At 30.9% G+C, this 19,548-nt stretch overlaps 4 protein-coding genes across 4 annotated transcripts; 1 reads left to right on the forward strand and 3 right to left on the reverse strand.

Moving 5' to 3' along the window:
* Window positions 1-4,772: 4,772 nt before the first annotated feature.
* On the forward strand, window positions 4,773-7,076 carry LOC100783046 (probable ribosomal protein S11, mitochondrial). The gene is made up of 2 exons (XM_003548190.5): window positions 4,773-5,007; window positions 5,968-7,076. Exons 1-2 carry the CDS (start codon window positions 4,884-4,886, stop codon window positions 6,816-6,818), a joined length of 975 nt encoding a protein of 324 aa, XP_003548238.1. The 5' UTR covers window positions 4,773-4,883; the 3' UTR covers window positions 6,819-7,076.
* Window positions 7,077-8,827: 1,751 nt separating this feature from the next.
* LOC121173710 (F-box/kelch-repeat protein At3g06240) lies at window positions 8,828-11,030 on the reverse strand. The gene is made up of 3 exons (XM_041010412.1): window positions 10,881-11,030; window positions 10,624-10,747; window positions 8,828-9,810 (listed from the first exon to the last, which is right to left on the reverse strand). Exons 1-3 carry the CDS (start codon window positions 11,028-11,030, stop codon window positions 8,828-8,830), a joined length of 1,257 nt encoding a protein of 418 aa, XP_040866346.1.
* A 2,538-nt stretch (window positions 11,031-13,568) lies between these two features.
* Window positions 13,569-14,669, reverse strand: LOC121173711 (F-box/kelch-repeat protein At3g06240). The gene has a single exon (XM_041010413.1). The coding sequence runs from the start codon at window positions 14,667-14,669 to the stop codon at window positions 13,569-13,571; it is 1,101 nt and encodes a 366-aa protein (XP_040866347.1).
* Window positions 14,670-15,152: 483 nt separating this feature from the next.
* On the reverse strand, window positions 15,153-19,098 carry LOC121173712 (F-box protein CPR1). The gene is made up of 3 exons (XM_041010414.1): window positions 18,975-19,098; window positions 17,063-17,801; window positions 15,153-15,261 (listed from the first exon to the last, which is right to left on the reverse strand). Exons 1-3 carry the CDS (start codon window positions 19,096-19,098, stop codon window positions 15,153-15,155), a joined length of 972 nt encoding a protein of 323 aa, XP_040866348.1.
* Between the last annotated feature and the right edge of the window lie 450 nt (window positions 19,099-19,548).

Consider the following 19,548-nt stretch of genomic DNA (forward strand, 5'->3'; position numbering starts at 1 on the left):
ATCAAGTTTAGTTTAATCCTAATTTATTGTGATCTTAATACTAGTATGGTAGGTCAAAATATAAAAATTAAAAATTAACATAAAATTAATACTAATCTAAATTATATAGTAATCTTAAAATTTAGTTTAGTTAAAAATGAAAAATATATTCAATTTAACATGGTATATCAAGATTTGAAATATGAATCAAATTAAAAATAAACTCTAAATTTAAATTATATTCATTTTATTCAAACTTTCAAAAATAGGATATGAAAACAGAGTGGCTTAGTCTTCATTCTTTTGTCAAGGGTTAATATATATATATATATATATATATATATAATTGGCCACTTTTAAAGATGTTAATCTGCAAAATCTTGGGTAAACACATAGGCAACACATTACTTTTAAATATAACAAATCATAAAATAATATTTTTTTATAGAGAAAACCTTCAAAGGATAATAAAAGATATATAGTTATAAATAAACGATGTATTTATTGTACGAATTATGAACTATCAATATTTTTATCTGTAATTTTCATTTCTTTCAAATATCATTTTTAAAATTTTATTTAATTTAAACTTTAAATTGATAAACTTTATCAATTTGAACACACTTTTTAGATAAACTAAATCTTAAACTTATGCTAGTAATAAACTTAATGAATCCTAAAAGTTTTAATGTGATCTTAATATGATATGTGAAAATTAAAATTAAAATAAATAAAAACTATAATCAAGAATTAGTTAGCCAGTGTTTGGTCATGAATTTTTTTTAGGCCAAGAATCAACTTAGATATGAAGAAGTTGATAAAAATTATAATTTTTTTCATGAGACCCTGTCAATTGATGAATGAGAGATAGAAAGAAAATAGAAGTTGAGTTGGCATATATTGATATGGACAATTGTAAAGAAAATCATTCTTAGACACTTTTTAAGTGTTATCATCTCAAAGGAGATAGAAAGAAAATAAATGATTGATTTAATTTGTGGTGTAATATGATAGAAAAAAAGATGAAGTGTTGATAAGATATTTATATGTAAAAAAAAAAAAAGAATTTTGTGATTCATCGGTATTTAAAATCATCATCCTAATTATAATTATGATACATTTGATGGAAAGAAAAAATACTACTATTATTATTACAATAAACACCACGATTATGCAACATTGGTTGCAGCTATAATAACATATTTTGTTGCGATTATTTTCTGCCATTTTCGTTCACGTGTATGCAATTTGCATTGATAACAACTTTTTCCTCAATGCTGTCAGAATTATAGATGTATTAAATATTCCTAATAAAAAAGAAATTGGTGTATGGTCAATTTAGTAAAAGAAATATGAAATTATAAATATAAATTTTTCACTGTACATACCTCATAAAAAAAATATTTTTCTAGTAGAAGTAGCTATTCCATCTTTTTTAGACAAAACTGAAATTATGTTCAAATAAGCAAATCACTAATTCTACATCCTAGAGCATCAAAATTTGCTATCTAACACACGAAAATCTAACATTTTATTTTACTATAAAAATTATTTCCGGTGATTTTACCCACCAAAACCCCTTTTTTATAAAATTACTAAACAGTTTTTTTTTTCAGTACGTGAGCCATGCTCATACAAATAATGTGCAGTCAATTTTTTTTTACATAGCTTCTTCCCTAAATTACCTAAACATCCTAGTTTACAAATATATAAATAAGAGGCGGAAGCCTTGAAATGAAGCATATAACTAGTGGAATAAGAGAGAAAGAAGAAAAAAAATAAGAGATAAGAGTACAAATCCTAGTAAGTTTCACGGCTAGCTATATGTAAAAGGAGTTATGTACATCTTTATACCTGATTAAGTGCACAACATTTCTATGGCTGAATGAGTAATTTCTAACCCACTAGGTTAGATTAGTGGTAAATAAAAACAGAGTAATTAGTACAAAGTCTTACATTAATTCAAACTTCTTTACTAGCTAGTTATTACCTGATTTGTTAACCACAGTCTCAACTACAAATGAAACCATTTCTGAGCCTATTACTTTCTTTTTATTATTACGACCAACAAGGTAGTTAAAAGGAAATTTTTTGTAGCACAAATTATAGCCGAACCACCTTCAACTGGGTTGGTTGCTATTGAAATCCAAAATAGTAGGTGATGTGTTCATCACGCCATAGATTTGCACCTTTTCAGGCTTCCAACCATTCATTGCACCATATCTAAATAGGTCCACAAAACAAGTCGAAGATACACAATCACCATTTATTTAAATAGTGATCTAGGCATGTGCAATTTACAAGCATGAGTTTAAAAGCCATCAAAACTATTTATTAATTAGTGTTTTAATTAGCATAATATCACAATAGAAGTTAATTAATCACTTGTCATTAGACATGATCAAGGCTCTAGGCTCTAGTACTTTTCACTACCTTGTTAGCTACCTAGCCTTTTCTACCCTGGTAGCCATTCTATACAAAATATAGATGCAATTTATGAACTTTTGAGCAATAAGAAGCGTTATATTTACGTATCTGTTCAGTTTACTTATTTTTGTCATTTTTTTAAAAAAAAAGCTTCTATAACCAAGCAAGTAACAAATAAAACTAATGTCGATCCTAAAATAAATTAATAAAAACAAACCAATGCAATAAATAATAATTGGAAAAAAAAAACTGTGCTCCACCTATGTGAAAAAAGCAAATAAAGAAAGAAAATTTAGCTCAAAATAAACATACCGTGAACAACAAAATTGAATATCCATATTCTTGAGCTCAATTTCAATCTTTAAAATTAAGCTTCTATAACCAAACAAGTAACAAAACCAATGTACCAGCGCAATAAATAATAATAATTTATTAAGAAAAAATTGCTCCACCAAAGTAAAAAAAGCAAATAAACATATTGTGAACAACAAAAATATTGAATATCCATGATTCTTGAGCTCAATTTCAATCAAGGGTTTGTTTAATTATAATTCTTCTGTAAACAATATATATTTATCTCAACATTTCGTCCAAGACTTAATCTTCTTAATTGGAACCCCCTAAACGTAACCTGGCTGCCATGAACATCCCCAAAGCGAATAGCAATGTCCTCCATTGTGAAATTGGGCGATGAACAACTTGCAGCTATGATCACTTGGTAAGAACATGATGTGTCGTTCAATGCCTTCTTCATCTAATTAATAATATTGGACACAAAGAATAAAATAAAATAAAGTTTTGAATCGACCTTCATATTTTACATGCAAAAAGAAAACAGAAAAAATAAGGGTTGTGTCGAAAATTAAAGAGATAGCACTAGCTAGTACCTCAACAATTTAGCCATAGGAGTTGAACTCAGTTTCAGCATCGCAACGTTCGAGAGAATGAGACGTGAAATCATCTGAGACTGAAAGGGTCGTAAGTTCCGATGCAATACAGAACAAGAGAATAAGAAGAAGAAGAACATGCAGCTTCATCGTTATCGTTTTCTTTTTCAGAATTTTCAACCGAAATTTTTCTGAATTTGGAAGAGAAACTTTATTATGTGCCTGCACATAGGTAACACCCTATTTGTTGGCCTTTGCATAACGTTATTAATTAATTTGTTGCATTCACAAATATGTAAAAAAATTGTGCCTCAAGAAAAAAGAAATTAATTAGAACTTGCAGTATTATAGAACAAAATATGTAAAAGGGTAAGAAATTCACATTATATATATATATATATATATATATATATATATATATATATATATATATATATATAAGAACTTAGATCAGTTATTTGGAGTTATTGTATGAATTGAAATAAATTAAATTGTCCCAAAAATGTTTAGTAAGTTTTACTTTATAAAATATACAACAACCAAATGATGACATATAGTTTAATAGAAATGCTAATAACATATATAGGAGTATTTTCTAGCACACACCTTTTTTTATCACATTTTTTTACTGGTTTGAATTTTATTAGACATTGAAAAAAAATTATAGCAGAAATTACAAAATTTTGTAAGTTCATAAATACTTTTTAATGATTTTCTCTTATAGTTTTATTTCATGAAATTTCAATTAACAATAAGATATGCATTAGAAAAAACTGTTACTAACGCTTCTCTATATATATTTAAAATAAAGAGAAAAATTGGGGGAAAACTTAAAAATAGAAATAATATATTATTTCACCATGCAACAACACTAGGAATCTAAATTCTGAATTAATTCCTTTGAAAAGAGTCTCGTATATCTGCAAAGTATAAGATATGATTTATCACAGAATATCTAATAACTATCGTCAAGTGCAAACCACAAGATTCACTTCTAGAGGTATTTATCACACCTTATCATCTAAGAATCACTATTATAAATCTTTGGATACTAATTATAAAAGATATGTATATTTAGTGTGAAAAGGTTTTCTATAAATAAGCATCAAAAGGTTTATTATGTTAAGAGCCATTTTTACTAAAGACAAACATTCTCTTCATTTTTTTTTATTAATAAGCTTTTGAGAAAATAAATATTATTTTTCACAAAATGTGTACCATCTTTATTTTATTTATTTTCCAAAGGTTTATGAGATGAAAGAAATGGAGAGGATGCTTTTACTTGACTTCAACCTTCTTTGGTTCAAAAAAAATATATTTAATTAATACTTTCTTTAAAAGAAAAAAGAAGAAAATATATGTATAATATTTCTAAGCACACATTGATATTCCCTTTTTTGTTTTTGGTTGATAGGTGTTGGGCTAGAGCCCAACCAAATACGAAAGATAAGCCCATGTAAACACAAGCCTGGTGTAATTGAAACTGAAAAAAAAAAAGGCACACTTGGTTGAGTAGTGAGTGCTTCAAGCTAAGAAGCGAAACACAGTGTCAGAATCTGAGTTCTTTGAACTCAAACCCTAAAAAAAACGATGTATCGTTTTTTGTCTTCCATTCGCCATGGCTGTGGATCTTCCCTCACATCACTTCTCGCGCCGAAACCCACCCTTCCATTCGACGCCGCCCTACGATCTCGCCGTTTACCTCAAAACGACGGTACTCTTCGAATCCCTCTGCTTTCATTTCCGCCGTTTTCGAAATGGAAAACAAATTTGAAGTTTAGATGGCGTCGTTTCGATGTGTGGATTTACTCGAGACTGTGGAAATAGAAAATCGTGTATGCTTATAATTTTTTGACGGCGTCGTTTCGATGTGTGGATGGATAGGGATTAGAGGCAGTGTTTACTGTTTTCAAAGAGAGAAAAGAGAGAGAGAGAGAGAGAGAGAGAGAGAGAGAGGAAATTATGACAAAGTGAATGTTCGATTTTGGTTGCTGACTTGTGTTGTTTCGTTTGTGTGAGTTGGTCCCTGAAGTTGTTAATTTGTTATGGAGTTCACTTTGCTGAAGCTGTTGACTATGCTGAGAAGTTGTTCATTAGGTCTGAAATTGTGTGTTTAGTGTGTGATCCTTTTTAAAATAGTATGTGATATGATGTTCAATTTGTGCATGAGTGATTTGCCCATTGTTTCCTGTTATATGCAGAACCAAGGTTTTCAAAAACAGCCGGTGACTTTTTGGGGACTCCGTGACCGCAATTGTGGCCGCATCGTTTCTGAAAGTCTGTCTTTTCCATGACAAATAATAATTTGTGGACTGCATTTGATGGGCCTTAATTTTTTTTAGTTAATTTTATTACTGATTTCCTTTCATTTTTGTAGAGAGATTGGGGCGGTGGTGATCGGTTGATTTATTTATTTGGGTGTTCCTGAATTGTGTGTTTTCGGTTCTGAGCTAAATTGTTTGAGATCAGCACTTGTATACGTTATCATCAATATATGTTATGATCAATATCTGAATCCTAAATGGTTGAAATCAGAAAAGTAGTTGTGGCAGTAGTAATGGATGCATTGAATAACTCTGTCTCTATCATCTAATTTTGCAAGTAGAGGTTTTTTTTTTCCAGCTTATCTCAACAATGTTTATAAGGGGTCTTGTTCAATTTTCTGAAACTGCAGGACATGTTAGAGGATTTTCAAGCTCGAATTTTGATTGGAGGAATCTTATTGTGAACGAGAATGTGAATGCAGATGATTCTATGCAGGATGCAGAGAACAGAAACTCCGAAAAGTGGAATAATATGAGGCTGAATATGAATGCAGATGCAAAAGCTCCTCCAAATTTTGTGCAGAATAGAGGGAACATAAACTCCAGAAGCTGGAACAATATGCGACAGAATTTGAATGCTCCTCCAAATTTTATGGGGAATAGAGAGAACATAAACTCCAGAAGCCAGAATAATCTGGGCCAGAATGTGGATGCAAATGCAGATGCTCTTCCAGATTTTATGCAAGATAAAGAGAACATAAACATCGGAAGCAAGAATGATGCTGAGACTGGCTGGAACTCTAGGCCTATGGACTTTGTAAGAGGAATTATAGATGAAGATAATTTTATGAAGGGTTCTCCCTTTCATCAGTATCAATATGAGCAGGATGCTGATTTTGTTCATATAAAGATGTTGCGTAATAATACCTTTGTTACTGTAACAGATTCTCAAGGAAATATAAAACTCAGTGGCTCTGCTGGTCCATTGAAAGACCTGAAATCAGGGCAAAAGCTTTCTAGGTATGCAGCCGAGGCAACTGCGGAAGTTGTTGGCCGAAAGGCTAGGGGTTTGGGATTGAAATCTGTTGTCATGAAAGTGAATGGATTTACTCATTTTAGGAGAAAAAGGAATGCAATAATGAGCTGGAAGGAGGGCTTTACTGCTGGTTCTCGAGGGGATAGAAATCCAATTGTATACATTGAAGATACTACAAGAAAACCCCATAATGGTTGCAGACTCCCAAAGAAACGACGAATTTAGGTGTTTGCAATTGAGGTGGTTGAAGAAAGCATTATTTAACTGGGATGAAGACACAATTTAGGTGCTGTTTTGGGCACATGATGATATTTTTGTTTAGCACATTTCATTATGATTCTAGTTGTTACTTGTAGACTGCGTTTTCTGCCTCTTGTTTACAGTTTGTACAATTTTGAAGATTCAATAACCAGAATTTTCTGTAACAGTATGTACTGAATCACTATTCTCAACTGAATGGGGCTCATACTTGTTCTTGTGTTACTGTTGACCACGGCTCCCAAACTCAATATTTTTTTTGCGTAAATAAAATCAGCCAATACTTACATTCTGGTGTATAAAAAGGAGATGTAATATATATATATATAACAATTCTTATAATAATTTATACATCATTGTTTGTCTATATCTTTTTCATCACATTAAATTTATCTTTTAAAAAAACATGGGTTGCGTGCGATTGAAATCCAAAATAGTAGGTGATGTATTCATCACGCCATAGATTTGCACCTTTTCAGGCTTCCAACCATAACAATCCATTGCACCACTTCTAAATAGCTCCACAAAACAAGTCGAAGATACACAATCACCATTTATGTGAAATATATCTAGAGAACACTGCTCAGTTGTCCTTGAACGTGGAACAGTTTTTCTACATGTACCTGATAATCAATTTTTTTTTAAAAAAAAGAAAGATTCAAGTTAATATTGCTCCAAATTAATAAGCTTCCTTTAATTAATTAGTAAACATAGAAAAATAAAAGTTCAATCATCAGCTTGGCATAAAAATAAATCCACTCTTATTTAAATAGTGATCTAGGCATGTGCAATTTACAAGCATGAGTTTAAAAGCCATCAAACTATTTATTAATTAGTGTTTTAATTACCAAATATCACAAAAGTTAATTAATCACTAGTCATTAGAAATGATCAAGGCTCTAAGCTCTAGTACTATCACTACCTTGCTAGCTACCAAGCCTTTTCTACCCTGGTAGCCATTCTATACAAAATATAGATGCAATTTATGAACTTTTGAGCAACAAGAAGCGTTATAATTACGTATCTGTTCAGTTTACCTATTTTTGTCATTTTTTTAAAAAATAAACTTCTATAACCAAGCAAGTAACAAATAAAACTAATGACGATCCTAAATAAATTAATAAAAACAAACCAATGCAATAAATAATAATTGGAAAAAAAAAACTGTACTCCACCTATGTGAAAAAAAAAGCAAATAAAGAAAGAAAATTTAGCTCGAAATAAACATATCGTGAACAACAAAATTGAATATCCATATTCTTGAGCTCAAGAGTATAAATCCTATGCATGAACCCACGATATCTACTTTAAATATTGATATAGTTATCATTTAAAGATTTTTTTTTTTAGATTAAGTAAATTTTAAAATTAATCAATCCCAAAAGCTTTATGGTAATCTTAAAAGGACATGTCAAATTTAAATGAACAATTAGTTACCTTATGTTAGGTCATGGATCCAAATTAGTTTAAGGTCTCAAATTAAACTTGCTTTCATTGTATATGTTACTTGTGTATGATGCTAATATAAGTCATAAATGCTAAAACCATATGCCAGGAGTTGCTGACTAGACTGTGTACGTTTAATTTATGAAGCTACAGTGCCAGAATCGTAATGTAATCAAAACAACAAAATTAAAAGGAAATTTAATGTGATGAAAAAGATATAGACAAACAATGAAATTATATGTGATGGAAAGATTATCTAATAGAAAAACGAATCACTCCAATACATGTAGACAGATTCAAATACGAGAACAAATTAAACTTCAAAACAAATTAACTGTCAACCTATTATTGACAATATTAAGAATAAAAAAGATATAGATGCTATAAATAGCATGTACCAACTCCAACAAGAATTGACTAACTTGTACTTTGACTATAGGAAAGAGAGATTACAAGATAGGCCAAGGAACCAATTCACCCAGTATATATTCCTTCTGCATACAATTTCAGATTTGAGTTGCTTTCACAAATTACTCAGGGAGTGATAGCAAACTCTCTCTGTACACACCACAGCGTAATAAAATACCACAGCCAATGTTGTGACAACGTGCGTGACGCTCAAGCAAATCACCTTTCTTATTAAGTTTCACTAATGTCTTGTGATTTGATCCCAAAAACTCATCTTTTTTGGTTAAACATATTGGGTAAAAGACAGGGGGAAAGAAGAGTAAAGGAGGACCTGTATGCTGATTATAAATTGGAACAACTAATAACTTGGTCCACGATGACTGCACTTTATATTCTTTCATCATCCAAATTGTAGTTTCACGACCAATATTAGCACCACAGAGACACAGACATCCTTCCATGACCCTCAAATCACATATTTGATCTTTAACGGCGAAATTAAGTGGCAGTAGAATTTCAAATAATCTCCTTTCCGTCACATCAAATGAAATAATCACAGCTTGACGACGACCATCACAGCGTCTAACAAACCAATGAAGAGCCCCATTAAAGAACACTCCATGTCCTAAATCAAGAGGATAATATAGAGCAGTACCCAACATGCGACTCCATGAATTGGTTCTCAAGGAGAAACAATGGACCTCTGTGCGCCACGCTTCAATTCTTAAATTAACTATCACGTAGTCATCAGTTGATGAGTCATATCCAAAGCCACATCGATCAGCATAGAAATTATATATATGATCATCCATCAAATAGCTAATTCCTTTCCGGAGACCTGTTGAAGGATTCCATATGATGAAATTTAAGGCACCACTGGTTGTCATCAAGAGTATAAATCCTCTACATGAACCCACGATATCTATCATGCGATTATAATATTTGTCTTCAGGTGACGGAAGAGGATAGTTAAAGACTACTTTGGCAGAATTTTCATCATGAAGTGATGCCTCTATATCTGTGCATTCAACTTGATGATCGTTGGCAGACAGATAAAGTCTGGTGGTGGGTGTTGCAGCTAGGGCAAAGTGGGATCGAGCGAATTCTGGATGAGAAATAAGAGAAAACCATAACTTACACATGCATTTAAAACGCAATATCGATCTCACAGGCAACATCATCAGAATTTCTGTGATCAAATCCTCAGGGAGAGTATGAGGAAGAGTGGCATTCATATGCTTCATCTTTGGTTTTCTTTTTTTGCCGAACGTGAAACGCTTCAACAATTGAACCACTGTATAGGATTTATAGATCGCACAAACAAAAAATATAAATGAGCCAAATCTTAAAGGGATGATATAAGATTTCAAATGATAAATAAACAGGATATTCTTATAATATGAATTATTTATATATTTTATGCCTTTCAAATTTCAAATAATATCTTTAACCTTTAATCTTTTAATTAAATATCGAGATATTTTATCAATTTGAAGATATGTTTTAGATAAATTAAATCTTAAAATTATTATAACTGTAATCTTAATAGATCATAAAAATTCTGTTGTAATCCTAATTTATTGTGATCTTAATACTAGAATGATAGGTCAAAATGTAAAAATTAAAAATTAACATAAAATTAATACTAATCAAAATTATATAGTAATCTTAAATTTTAGTTTAGTTAAAAATGAAAAATATATTCAATTTAACATGGTATATCAAGATTTGAAATATGAATCAAATTAAAAATAAACTCTAAATTTAAATTATATTCATTTTATTCAAACTTTCAAAAATAGGATATAAAAGCAGAGTGGCTTAGTCTTCATTCTTTTGTCAAGGGTTGATTATATATATATATATATCTCAACATTTCGTCCAAGACTTAATCTTCTTAGAACGCCCTAAACGTAACCTTGGTTTCCATGAACATCCCCAAAGCGAATAGCAATGTTCTCCATTGTGAAATTGGGCGATGAGCAACTTGCAGCTATGATCACTTGGTAAGAACATGATGTGTCGTTCAATGCCTTCTTTATCTAATTAATAATATTGGACACAAAGAATAAAATAAAATTAAGTGTTGAATCGACCTTCATATTTTACATGCAGAGAGAAAACAGAAAAAATAAGGGTTGTGTGGAAAATTAAAGAGATAGCACTAGCTAGTACCCCAGCAATGTAGCCATAGGAGTTGAACTCAGTTTCAGCATCGCAACGTTCGAGAGAATGAGACGTGAAATCATCTGAGACTGAAAGGGTCGTAAGTTCCGATGCAATACAGAACAAGAGAATAAGAAGAAGAAGAACATGCAGCTTCATCGTTATCGTTTTCTTTTTTCAGAATCGTCAACCGAAATTTTTCTGAATTTGGAAGAGAAACTTTATTATGTGCCTGCGCATGGGTAACACCCTATTTGTTGGCATTTGCATAACGTTATTAATTAATTTGTTGCAATCAGAAATATGTTAAAAATTTGTGCCTCAAGAAAAAGAAATTAAGAACTTGCAGTATTATAGAACAAAATATGTAAAGTGGTAAGAAATTCACATTATACATATATATATAAGAACTTAGATCATTTATTTGGAGTTATTGTATGAAATAAATTAAATTGTCCCAAAACTGTTTAGTAAGTTTTACTTTATAAAATACACAACAACCAAATGATGACATATAGTTTAATAGAAATGCTAATAACATTTATAGGAGTATTTTCTAGCACACCTTTTTTTATCACATTTTTTTACTGGTTTGAATTTTATTTGAAATTGAAAAAAAATTATAGCAGAAATTACAAAATTTTGTAATTAAGTTCATAAATACTTTTTAATGATTTTCTCTTATAATTTTATTTCAAGAAATTTCAATTAACAATAAGATATGCATTAGAAATAACTGTTATTAACGCTTCTCTATATATATTTAAAATAAAGAGAAAAATTGGGGGAAAACTTAAAAATAAAATTAATATATTATTCTTCACAAAATGTGTACCGTCTTTGCAAAGACTAGATCACGCATTTACACTACTCCATGTTATTATTTCCGACGATAATAATAAATAAAAAAATTACAGAAATCTTCTCTAAGATTTTATATTATTTACTTAAAAACTTGGTCGGATTTGATTGGTCACGGTTATATAATCAGGAAAAAAAATCAAAACTTATATAATTATATTATTAAATTATTATTTATGAATTTATGTTATTAATTTTAATACTTGAATCATTATTTTAGATTTTAAAATATAAATTAATTTTTTTTAATCAAATAATATTAATTATATACTTTTATATTATATATATATATATATATATATATATATATATAATTTTAAATTTTTTAATATATATCAAATCAAATCAATTACTAATCCATGGTTACACATCTAGAACCTAGTTTCGTTACTTTCATTTACATATATATATATTTCGTTACTTTCATTTACATATATATATTTCTGCTTCTCCTAAAATCATTACTTTGACCACCCCTGTTGTGACAACACTGTTAAGCTGTGTACGTACGTTTACAAAGCTATAATTTCTACATTCATTGCACATGCAGGTATCTTTAGGGATACATGTGAGAAGGCCTATCAACATCAATACAAGAAACAAACAAATTAAACCAACGGCATACAAAGACAATTCAAGTTAAACTTTAACAATCCAATTTTAAAATCATGTGATAGTGGAATTTCTATATTCTCTTTTTTGTCACATCAAATGAAATATATAATTTCACTACGTACGTGATATAACTAACCAATGAAGAACCTTATTCAAGGGCAATTCATGAATGTGGCTCCATGAATGGATTCTCAAAGATAAACAATGGAATTCGCACCACCGTTCACTTCTTACTTGTGGTGTTACATTAGTCATCGATCAGTTGATGAGTCATAACCATAGCCACATTGATCTACATGAAAATCATATCGATGTGCATCATCCATTCCATAGTTAATTCCTTTCTAGAGCTCGGTAGATGGATTCCATATCGGTTATCAAGAGTATAAAATCCTCTGCATGAACCCACGATATCTACTTTAAATATTGATATACTTAATTATCATTTAAAGATGTTTTTTTTAGATTAAGTAAATTTTCAAATTAATCAATCCCAAAAGTTTTATTGTAATCTTAAAAGGACATGCCAAATTTAAATTAACAATTAGTTACCTTGTGTTAGGTCATGGATCCTAATTAGATTAAGGTCTCAAACTTGCTTTCATTGTGAACTTGCATATCTGTTACTTAACTTGTGTATGATGCTAATATAAGTTTCACAAATGCTAAAACCATATGCCAGGAGTTGCTGACTAGGCTGTGTACGTTTATAAAGCTACAGTGCCAGAATCCTAATGTAATCAAAACAACAAAATTAAAAGGTAATTTAAAAATTATCCAAGAGGGATTCATTGACCTTCCTAAGTAGTAAGTACTCCAAAACTTGCAACACATGACCTAACAGGGATCAACTCTTCCATATGAGAATATTTGCGTGTCATGAAACTCAGTACGTATAAATTTTATACAACCAACATATGCCAAAGCTTTAGGGATATCATGAAATTATGTGATGGAAAGATTATCAACATTAATAGAAAAACAAATCACTCCAACACATGTAGACAGATTCAAATACGAGAACAAATTAACTGTCAACCTATTGACAATATTAAGAATAAAAAAGATATAGATGCTATAAATAGCATGTACCAACTCCAACAAGAATTGACTAACTTGTACTTTGACTATAGGAAAGAGAGATTACAAGATAGGCCAAGGAACCCAATTCACGCATTATGCCTTCTGCACACAATTTCAGACTTCAGCTGCTTTCACAAATTACTCAGGCAGTGATAGCAAACTCTCTCTGTACACACCACAGTGTACTAAAATAGTACAGTCCATGTAGTGCCAACGTGCCTGATGCTCAAGCAAATCACCTTTCTTGTTAAGTTTCACTAATGTCTTATGATTTGATCCCAAAAACTCATCTTTTTTGGTTGAACATATTGGGTAAAAGACAGGGAGAAAAGGATGACACTGATTATAAATTGGAACAATTAACTTGGTCCACGATGACTGCACTTTATATTCTTTCATCATCCAAATTGTAGTTCCACAACCCATTTTAGCAACACAGAGACACAAACATCCTTCCATGACCCTCAAATCATATATTTGATTTTCAACGGCGAAATCAGGTGGCAGTGGAATTTCAAATAATCCCCTTTCCGTCACATCAAATGAAGTAATCACAGCTTGACGATGACCATCCCAGAGTCTACCAAACCAATGAAGAGCCCCATTAAAAAACACCCCATTTCCACAATCAAGAGGAAAATATATAGCAGTACCCAAAATGCGACTCCATGAATTGGTTCTCAAGGAGAAACAATGGACCTCCGTGCGCCACCCTTCAATTGTTAAATTCACTATCACGTAGTCATCAGTTGATGAGTCATATCCAAAGCCACATCGATCAGCATAGAAATTATATACATGATCATCCATCACATACCTAATTCCTTTCCGGAGACCCGTTGAAGGATTCCATATGATGAAATCTAAGGCACCACTGGTTAACAAGAGTATAAATCCTCTACATGAACCCACGATATTTATCGCGCAATTATAATATTCGTTTTCCGGTGACGGAAGGGGAAAGTTAAAGACTACTTTGGCAGAATTATCATCATGAAGTGATGCCTCTATATCTGTGCATTCAACTTGATAACCGTTGGTTGACAGAAAAAGTCTGGTGGTGGGTGTTGCAGCTAGGGCAAAGTGGGATCGAGCGAATTCTGGATCAGAAATAAGAGAAAACCATAACTTACACATGCATTTAAAACGCAATATCGATCTCACAGGCAACATCATCAGAATTTCTGTGATCAAATCCTCAGGGAGAGTATGAGGAAGAGTGGCATTCATATGCTTCATCTTTGGTTTTCTTTTTTTGCCGAACGTGAAACGCTTCAACAATTGAACCACTGTATAGGATTTATAGATCGCACAAACAAAAAATATAAATGAGCCAAATCTTAAAGGGATGATAAAAGATTTCAAATGATAAATAAACAGGATATTCTTATAATATGAATTATTTATATATTTTTATGTCTTTCAAATTTCAAATATTATCTTTAACCTTTAATTTTTTAAATATCGAGATATTTTATCAATTTGAAGATATGTTTAAGATAAATTAAATCTTAAAATTATTATAACTGTAATCTTAATAGATCCTAAAAATTCTGTTGTAATCCTAATTTATTGTGATCTTAATACTAGAATGATAAGTGAAAATGTAAAAATTAAAAATTAACATAAAATTAATACTAATCAAAATTATATAGTAATCTTAAAATTAACATGGTAGTTAAAAGGAAATTTTTTGTAGCACAAATTATGCCCGAACCACCTTCAACTGGGTTGGGTGCGATTGAAATCCAAAATAGTAGGTGATGTGTTCATCACGCCATAGATTTGCACCTTTTCAGGCTTCCAACCATAACCATCCATAGCACCATATCTAAATAGCTCCACAAAAAAAGTCGAAGATAAACAATCACCATTTATGTGAAATATATCTAGAGAACACTGCTCAGTTGTCCTTGAACGTGGAACAACCAGTTTTTCTACATATACCTGATAATCAATTTTTTTTTTAAAAAGAAAGATTCAAGCTAATATTGCTCCAAATTAATAAGCTTCCTTTAATTAAAACATAGAAAAATAAAAGTTCAATCATCAGCTTGGCATAAAAATAAATCCACTCGTATTTAAATAGTGATCTAGGCTTGTGCAATTTACAAGCATGAGTTTAAAAGCCATCAAACTATTTATTAATTCGTGTTTTAATTACCAAATATCACAATAAAAGTTAATTTAATCACTTGTTATTAGAAATGATCAAGGCTCTAGGCTCTAGTACTATCACTACCTTGTTAGCTACCAAGCCTTTTCTACTCTGGTAGCCATTCTATACAAAATATAGATGCAATTTATGAACTTTTGAGAAACAAGAAGCGTTATAATTACGTATCTGTTCAGTTTACCTATTTTTGTCATTTTTTTTAAAAAAATAAACTTCTATAACCAAGCAAGTAACAAATAAAACTAATGACGATCCTAAATAAATTAACAAAAACAAACCAATGCAATAAATAATAATTGGGAAAAAAAAACTGTATTCCACCTATGTGAAAAAAGCAAATAAATTAAGAAAGAAAATTTAGCTCGAAATAAACATATCGTGAACAACAAAATTGAATATCCATATTCTTGAGCTCAAGAGTATAAATCCTCTGCATGAACCCACCATATCTACTTTAAATATTGATATAGTTATCATTTAAAGATGTTTTTTTTTAGATTAAGTAAATTTTAAAATTAATCAATCCCCAAGTTTTATGATAATCTTAAAAGGACATGTCAAATTTAAATGAACAATTAGTTACCTTATGTTAGGTCATGGATCCTAATTAGTTTAAGGTCTCAAATTAAACTTGCTTTCATTGTATATGTTACTTGTGTATGATGCTAATATAAGTTTCACAAATGCTAAAACCATATGCCAGGAGTCGCTGACTAGACTGTGTTATGAAGCTACAGTGCCAGAATCGTAATGTAATCAAAACAACAAAATTAAAAGGAAGCATAAAAATCATCCAAGAGGGATTCATTGACCTTCATATATAGTGAGTACTGCAAAACATACAACCAACACCTGCATCACGTACATGACCTAACAGAGATCAACTCTTCCATATGAGAATATTTGCATGTCATGAAACGTCTCAGTACGTATACATTTTATACAACCAACATATGCCAAAGCTTTAGGGATATCATGAAATTATATGTGATGGAAAGATTATCAATATTAATAGAAAAACAAATCACTCCAATACATGTAGACAGATTCAAATACGAGAACAAATAATTAATTAACTGTCAACCTATTGACAATATTAAGAATAAAAAAGATATAGATGCTACAAATAGCATGTACCAACTCCAACAAGAATTGACTAACTTGTACTTTGACTATAGGAAAATATATTGCCTTCTGCATACAATTTCAGATTTGGGTTGCTTTCACAAATTACTCAGGGAGTGATAGCAAACTCTCTCTGTACACACCACCGCGTAATAAAATACCACAGCCCAAGTTGTGACAACGTGCGTGATGCTCAAGCAAATCACCTTTCTTATTAAGTTTCACTAATGTCTTGTGATTTGATCCCAAAAACTCATCTTTTTTGGTTAAACATATTGGGTAAAAGACACGGAGAAAAGGATGACACTGATTATGAATTGGAACAATTAACCTGGTCCACGATGACTGCACTTTATATTCTTTCATCATCCAAATTGTAGTTTCACGACCAATATTAGCACCACAGAGACACAGACATCCTTCCATGACCCTCAAATCACATATTTGATCTTTAACGGCGAAATCAGGTGGCAGTGGAATTTCAAATAATCCCCTTTCCGTCACATCAAATGAAATAATCACAGCTTGACGACGACCATTACAGCGTCTAACAAACCAATGAAGAGCCCCATTAAAGAACGCTCCATGTCCTAAATCAACAGGATAATATAGAGCAGTACCCAGAATGCGACTCCATGAATTGGTTCTCAAGGAGAAACAATGGACCTCCGTGCACCACCCATCAATTTTTAATTTCACTATCACGTAGTCATCAGTTGATGAGTCATATCCAAAGCCACATCGATCATCACAGAAATTATATGCATGATCATCCATCACATAGCTAATTCCTTTCCGGAGACCCGTTGAAGGATTCCATATGATGAAATCTAAGGCACCACTGGTTATCATCAAGAGTATAAATCCTCTACATGAACCCACGATATCTATCGCGCGATTATAATATTTGTCTTCAGGTGACGGAAGAGGATAGTTAAAGACTACTTTGGCAGAATTGTCATCATGAAGTGATGCCTCTATATCTGTGCATTCAACTTGATGATCGTTGGCAGACAGATAAAGTCTGGTGGTGGGTGTTGCAGCTAGGGCAAAGTGGGATCGAGCGAATTCTGGATGAGAAATAAGAAAAAACCATGACTTACACATGCATTTAAAACGCAATATCGATCTCACAGGCAACATCATCAGAATTTCTGTGATCAAATCCTCAGGGAGAGTATGAGGAAGGGTGGCATTCATATATTTCATCCTTGGTTTTCTTTTTTTGCCGAACGTGAAACGCTTCCACAATTGAACCACTGTATAGGATTTATAGATCGCACAAACAAAAAATATAAATGAGCCAAATCTTAAAGGGATAATAAAGATTTCAAATTATAAATAAACAAGATATTCTTATAATATGAATTGTTTATATATTTTATGTCTTTCAAATTTCAAATAATATCTTTAACCTTTAATCTTTTAATTAAATATCGAGATATTTTATCAATTTGAAGATATGTTTTAGATAAATTAAATCTTAAAATTATTATAACTGTAATCTTAATAGATCTTAAAAATTCTGTTTTAATCCTAATTTACTGTGATCTTAATACTAGAATGATAGGTCAAAATGTAAAAATTAAAAATTAACATAAAATTAATACTAATCTAAATTATATAGTAATCTTAAATTTAGTTTGGTTAAAAATGAAAAATATATTCAATTCAACATGGTATATCAAGATTTAAAATATGAATCAAATTAAAAATAAACTCTAAATTTAAATTATATTCATTTTATTCAAACTTTCAAAAATAGGTTATAAAAGCAGAGTGGCTTAGTCTTCATTCTTTTGTCAAGGGTTGATATATATATATATATATATAGCTCTAACCTAAATAATAATTGGAAAAAAAACTATACTCCACCTATGTGAAAAAAGCAAATGAAGAAAGAAAATTTAGCTCGAAATAAACATATCGTGAACAACAAAATTGAATATCCATATTCTTGAGCTCAATTTCTATCTTTAAAATTAAGCTACGACAACCAAGCAAGTAACAAAACCATTGTACCAGTGCAATAAATAATAATAATTCATTAAGAAAAAATTGCTCCACCAAAGTAAAAAAGCAAATAATCATATTGTGAACAAGAAAAATATTGAATATCCATGATTCTTGAGCTCAATTTCAATCAAGGGTTTGTTTAATTATAACTCTTCTCAAAACAATATATATATTTATCTTAACATTTCGTCCAAGACTTAATCTTCTTAGAACGCCCTAAACGTAACCTTGGTTGCCATGAACATCCCCAAAGCGAATAGCAATGTTCTCCATTGTGAAATTGGGCGATGAGCAACTTGCAGCTATGATCACTTGGTAAGAACATGATGTGTCGTTCAATGCCTTCTTCATCTAATTAATAATATTGGACACAAAGAATAAAATAAAATTAAGTTTTGAATCGACCTTCATATTTTACATGCAGAAAGAAAACAGAAAAAATAAGGGTTGTGTGGAAAATTAAAGAGATAGCACTAGCTAGTACCCCAACAATGTAGCTCGAGGGGATAGAAGTCCAATTGTATACATTGAAGATACTACAAGAAAACCCCATAATGGTTGCAGACTCCCAAAGAAACGACGAATTTAGGTGTTTGCAATTGAGGTGGTTGAAGAAATTAAGCATTATTTAACTGGGATGAAGACACAATTTAGGTGCTGTTTTGGGCACATGATGATATTTTTGTTTAGCACATTTCATTATGATTCTAGTTGTTACTTGTAGACTGTGTTTTCTGCCTCTTGTTTACAGTTTGTACAATTTTGAAGATTCAATAACCAGAATTTTCTGTAACAGTATGT

Source organism: Glycine max, chromosome 16 (assembly GCF_000004515.6).
Source record: "Glycine max cultivar Williams 82 chromosome 16, Glycine_max_v4.0, whole genome shotgun sequence".
Classification (NCBI taxonomy): domain Eukaryota; kingdom Viridiplantae; phylum Streptophyta; class Magnoliopsida; order Fabales; family Fabaceae; genus Glycine; species Glycine max.

Coding starts and splice junctions, on each gene's coding strand:
- LOC100783046 (XM_003548190.5), top strand. CDS start 4,884: ATGTATCGTTTTTTGTCTTCCATTCGCCATGGCTGTGGATCTTCCCTC. Junction 5,008..5,967: donor CCGTTTACCTCAAAACGACG/GTACTCTTCGAA, acceptor CTGAAACTGCAG/GACATGTTAGAGGATTTTCA.
- LOC121173710 (XM_041010412.1), bottom strand. CDS start 11,030: ATGAAGCTGCATGTTCTTCTTCTTCTTATTCTCTTGTTCTGTATTGCA. Junction 10,748..10,880: donor CCTATGGCTACATTGCTGGG/GTACTAGCTAGT, acceptor ATTATTAATTAG/ATAAAGAAGGCATTGAACGA. Junction 9,811..10,623: donor GGATGTTCATGGAAACCAAG/GTTACGTTTAGG, acceptor TTTCTCATCCAG/AATTCGCTCGATCCCACTTT.
- LOC121173711 (XM_041010413.1), bottom strand. CDS start 14,669: ATGAAGCATATGAATGCCACTCTTCCTCATACTCTCCCTGAGGATTTG.
- LOC121173712 (XM_041010414.1), bottom strand. CDS start 19,098: ATGAAGAAGGCATTGAACGACACATCATGTTCTTACCAAGTGATCATA. Junction 17,802..18,974: donor GGATGTTCATGGCAACCAAG/GTTACGTTTAGG, acceptor TTTCTCATCCAG/AATTCGCTCGATCCCACTTT. Junction 15,262..17,062: donor GTGCAGTCATCGTGGACCAG/GTTAATTGTTCC, acceptor GGAGCTATTTAG/ATATGGTGCTATGGATGGTT.